This window comes from Zeus faber (genome assembly GCF_960531495.2).
Source record: "Zeus faber genome assembly, chromosome: 4".
Lineage (NCBI taxonomy): Eukaryota > Metazoa > Chordata > Actinopteri > Zeiformes > Zeidae > Zeus > Zeus faber.
This window is the reverse complement of record NC_137191.1, coordinates 14,412,542-14,417,849: the sequence shown is the minus strand read 5'-3', so window position 1 is coordinate 14,417,849 and position 5,308 is coordinate 14,412,542. Positions and strand designations below refer to the sequence as shown.

At 52.1% G+C, this 5,308-nt stretch overlaps 1 protein-coding gene across 1 annotated transcript in view; it reads right to left on the bottom strand.

Annotated features, from left to right (window-relative positions):
* Positions 1-1,048: 1,048 nt before the first annotated feature.
* The window catches only part of grin2ab (glutamate receptor, ionotropic, N-methyl D-aspartate 2A, b), a gene marked incomplete at both ends in the record, with an annotated part of 92,367 nt that continues 88,107 nt past the window's right edge, over positions 1,049-5,308 (bottom strand). The window contains 4 exons of the mRNA XM_079999438.1: positions 1,049-2,051; positions 2,138-2,918; positions 4,111-4,294; positions 4,703-4,718. Coding sequence (XP_079855564.1) covers positions 1,049-2,051; positions 2,138-2,918; positions 4,111-4,294; positions 4,703-4,718 — 1,984 coding nt within the window. The remainder of the gene's footprint in view (positions 2,052-2,137; positions 2,919-4,110; positions 4,295-4,702; positions 4,719-5,308) is intronic.

Below are 5,308 nucleotides of genomic sequence, written 5' to 3'. Positions count from 1 at the left end.
AGAGAGGAAGCGAGGATGGTGTGACACGTCTACAGATCTAAAAACACTAGAACACAGCCTCCCATTCCCAGAACAATACTTTGGACTGGTGGCCAAGATTGGTCCACTATTTTGGAATGTTCAATTAAATGACATCAACAGGAACATCAACAGTGCTTCTGCCATACAAGTGTTTAACTCCCCCCGCCCCCAAGCAGACTCTGTGTGTTTTTCTAGTGTTTGTACATCCCTAGCTCGGAGCTGGAGCCCTTTATTTTTTCGAGGGCACACCATTTAAGACCTGTTTTATGATCAGTTGCGAGGACTGCTAGTCTGGTACCGTCTGGAGAAAGTCTGGTTGGATCCGCTCGTGTCGCTGGGGGATCGTCTAGCGTGGGGGGGAGGGGTTTGGGGAGGCAAGGGAAGGTGTACGCATGACTGTAATCTCAGTAGAAGGGGGAGGAGTGTGGGGGAGAGATTTTCTCCTCCCTCGTCTCCCAGAGGCTGGCTAGAGGACGGGGCGAGTCACGTGGGTGTGATTTCATCTTTCCCGTCGCGCCCGGACGTCCAGGCCCCCGCTCCCTGCCGATGTGACATCATATCCCACGGTCGGTGCCGCGCTTCACACACGTCGTCCCTCCAGGTCCTTCCGGCCGTCCAGTTTGTCTCGTTGGATGCTTGTTTACGTCGGTATCTCTCTGCCCGCGCCTGAAACCCACACACCCTTCACACCTCGTAATGTGTCTCTAGGTATCTCCTCCTGCCCGTCCTGTCCTACAGAATCAATGATTTAATCAGCATCGCTGATGACCTCTCGTCTAGATTAGACCACCGACTCTGCCGCACACACACACACACACACACACACACACACACACACACATCTTTGCGTGTGTGCGCGTACAAGTATGTACATGTATGTGTGTATTTGTGTGTTCACGTGCTTAGAATCAGAGCCTCCCCGGTCCGGTCACACACAAACACACACACACGTACACACCACCTTTCACTTGGTGCACGTGTGGAACGAGGGTGTGTGTGTCAGTGAGGGTGCGCGTGTGTGTGTCTCTCAGACGTCAGACTCGATGCTGGGCATGCGGCGGTAAAGGCGCGGCCGGTTGCCGCCAGCGCTGGAGGCTCGCGGCGCGGTCACATAGCTCATTGGTTGGGAGGCAGCAGGTGGGACCATGTAGGCCACAACGGCAGGTTCCTGTTGGGGGTAGAACAGCTGCTGGTCAACATGGCCGCTGTGCTGGTTGACATGGTGGTTGCCGTGGCTACCCAAGGTGAGAGACAGTGGCATGAGCTGCTTGTAGAGCTCGTGCGCAGAGCTCCTCTGCGGCAAGTGCGTCACCGCCTGGGAGGCGGGCTCTCGCTGCGTGGTGCCGGGCGCCGATTGGAGGAAAGGGTTGTGCGAGGGCCGATCGGGGAAGAGGCTCTTGGAGCGTCGGGGGAGGGGCAGCGGAGTGTCTAGGCTGTGGTGGTGGGAGGGGGAGGGCGAGGGGGGACTGCGGCTGCTGTACGGCCGGTCGGAGCGCATGGTGAGCACGTTGGCGTAGGCACCCTCCTCCAGGGTCAGCTCCCGCTCCCTGTCCCTGTCGGACATGCTCAGATTCCTCAGGTGGGAGTGGGACTGGGAGTGCCGCTCGGGAACGCCGTCCGGAAGCACGTTCTCGTAGGAGTGCTGGCGGTTGAGCTGGAGGTGCTGGGCGGAGGAGGAGGAGGTGAGCGGAGCTCCAGAGGAAGGGGAGGGCTCGAAGTGGCTGACCAGCCCATCCCCCTCACCCACCAGCCCCAGCTCGCTCTGGGGAAGGTAGTGTGTGAACATGTCCCCACTGTGCGGGTGAGCGTGAGGGTGCGAGTAGTGTGAGTGCAGCTGGTCTTCGCTGATGTCGTAGAGGTTTCCTAGGTGGGTGCAGGCGTCGCAGCGTGCCTGCGGGGAGCGCATGGTGTAGAGGCCGGAGAAGCTGCTCAGCTTCGCCAGGCAGGAGCGACAGTGGCTGGGCCGCACCCCTGGTGTCCCGGGGCCCCCACCGGGGGCCTCGAATGAACCTCCAGCTTTATCCTTCACGCTGGCGAGAATAGGCACAAGAGAGGCCAGGTTTAATAAACTATAAAATACAATACAATATTACAATTTTATGTATTGCTGTGTTACCTGCTGTGTTTGTAGGTGCTGTATTTCTTGTCCTTCAGAGAGTGGAGGTCAGCCTCAGCGCTGTGGCTGTGGTGCAGCAGGCTGGCACTTAGCTGCAGAATGGGGGCTTCTGACTGGTGGGTGTGCAAGTGTGTATTGTCAGGGGGGAACAGATCCGGGGGGTAGTTGTGGTCGTCCGCCCCCCCCTGGCTGTCTCGCTGGTACAGGGGAGCAGAGTGGAGGCTGGCCTGGTCTGAGTCAATGGAGTAGATCTTTGACCCCCCGCCACCACCTCCACCTCCACCGCCCGTCCCCCGCTTCCGCAGCTGGCTCGGAGGTTTGAACCCCCCCCTTGCTGCCATGGAGTCAGAATCTTTCTGCGACGGGGGCCGGCTGGAGCACTCTGAGATGTCAGAGTGGGGTGGCTCTTCGGGGAGGTAGCGCTGGCTCTTCATCGGAGCGGGTCCGGGTCCAGGGGTCGGCGCGGGGCCAGGGGTGATGCCCGGCGGCGAGACGGGTGGCTGGGTCTTCAGCGTCTCCACGCTCTTCTTCCACAGGGCACGAGGCTTGGAGGCCGGGCAGGGAGGCCCGGCAAGGCGGGTCTTGCCGTTGTCGTTGGTGATGGAGAGTTGGGGCTTGTTGGGGCTGGTCTGATGCGCCGGACCTTTCGGTTGCCCGGGAAATGGCGCAGCATTGTTAAGGAGGTCTTTGTGTCGTCCGGACAATGACAGGAAACCCTGTAGCCCGGCAGAGTTGCTATAGAGACCAGGTCCCTTTGGAGGCAGGCTATGGAGAGAGTTACCTAGGGGATGAAGAGAGATGCACCTCAGCGAATACAATGAATGGAATGTTTGGATGGATGCTCAGCCTTGTAGCCACTTCATCATCTAATGGTTTGGCACAGTGCTTATGCCATACATTACACTGTGGTCTGACAGAATACTATCACCTGATTGGTCGGGGCGTGTCCATTAATTCTATTTATGGTACAGTATAAATGATCACCTCTTTCTAACAGTAATTGATCATCTGGCTTCTACAGAGGCTATCTAATGCCTATCTGATAGCAATAGCAACAACTTTTAAACTTTTTAAATCCACATTTGCAGGTGGGAAAATCCATGCATGGATTTTTTCCAGCAGATAGTTTAGCTTCGAGGTAGAGCTCACAAGACTGCTGTGCTGAGTTTATTGATGCTGGGGTGTGCTCAGTTTGGGAATTCCCACAAACAAGATTATTAGCCTGGCTTGATGTGCGCAGTGGCCTGTGATGTATGCCTGCTTGATGTGAGCAGGTTGCCAAGAAACACTATTTACAGAAAGAGAACTATATTTCTCAAAGTTGACATGAAATAAAGTCCAATCTAAAAACATTCCTCGTTTTTGTCTTTGGAAATTGATCACTGAGTAAGATTAGATTGATTTCAAATCACTTTGTGAAAAGTGTTGTAAATGTAAAAAATTACTTTTAAAGTCCTTGTAAAGTGAATTTAATGATTTTTTCTAAACACATTATACAAGTAAGAAAGTAATTGCTGAAAACATGTGAAAAGACTGTGAACGATGTAGTACTGAATTGTGAAGTTAGACCGCTAAACTGATATTCTCAATTTTTTTGTCCTGATTTTTTGGGCAGGGCTAAACCATGACCCGATGATGTGGAGTCATACTTGGCACCCTCGTCCCCTCACACTATGTAAACACCGGGACGGAAACTGAGCGTCAGTGGTTAAATAAGCTGAGCGAACAGCCTTGAGTTTGGGATAAAACGCGGTTTTGGGAATAAACACCTGGAGTGAAAGGCTTCTTCAGGGAGACAGTGAACTCATGCTGAACTCATTTGAATGCCATGGGTGGGCTGTTAAATGACTGTTACTCAAAGTTCAATTTGAAGTTCACAAAGAGCCAATTACAACCAATAATCTCCGTTAAGTGAACATTTTTTTCGCTTCTCTCTAGGTTGACATGCAGGGTATATGTTTGATGTGGGTTACCTTTCCCTGACATAATTTCCATGATGTTTGGCTGTAAGAGCACAGTGTTGCGTTTGGGAGAGGACATGGTGATGGACTTGGCAGACTTGAGCAGGTGCAGCATGTTGGCCTGAGGGCTGAAGTCGAGCTCAGGCGCCTTCTTCTTCATGTCTATGTGAACCCCGTGGATACAGCTCCAGATGCCCTGGGAAACAGAGGCCAGGTGAATGACATGAGAGAACAGACAGGAAAACAGAGGAATAACACAGCAGAGGGAAATGGAGAGAAGGCAACAGAGGAGCGCCATAGGGCAGATGACGGTAATGAAAAAAAAAAAAATCATCTAATAATCGCATCAAACAGTGTGATCACTTTCAAATGCCCTGCAAGACTGCTCCGCGAGGCAAATTAGGAGTAATGACTGCATTAGTTCTTCCGATGCTTCGACTGCAAACCTCAACCTCATTTTGTTTTGTCATGTGGTTAGAGGAGATAATCACCACTTTGAGATTAACTGTTTTCAAAGGGACCCTGAGAAAATTGAATAGCAGTGATGATGTCACTGGAGGGGGCCTTTGAGTGCTAGGTGATGTTCTTCTTAAAGCCACTTAACCAGCAGCTTGGCTGCTCTGAGGACACACACCAGCGCGTACTCTCACACACATACATAAACAAGTGCACAAACACACACACACACACACACACACACACACACACACACACACACACACACACACACACACACACACACACACACACACACACACACACACACTCGGTTACTTTTTTTTGTAAAACACTTAGAGTGTGAACTGTCGCTTGTCCGGAATAAAAGCCCTGCCTACCACATAGACAGAGCCTATAAATAATGGAGCGGTGGACTGTCTGAGTGTGACCATTTGAGTGTGAGTGAGTTCACTTACGTGAATGTAACCGGACTGGGCTGTGGGAGCGGTCCGGTCCGTTTCTCAATTCGGAGTTCCAAGTTCATCTCTCAATTCAGTGTGCCAGCATGTGCTTGAGGATATTTTTAAACTTATGAAGCTGCATGTATTCGTTTGTGTGTGTGTGTGTGTGTGCGTGTGTGTGTGTGTGTGTATGTGTGTGTGAGAGGGAGAGAGAACTTGTGTATACACACTCTCATCCTCTTAGCTGTGTGATTTCACTCTATCGCTCCTCATATTCGCAGGAGTAAAGGCTCATCTCAACCTCAGCTGAG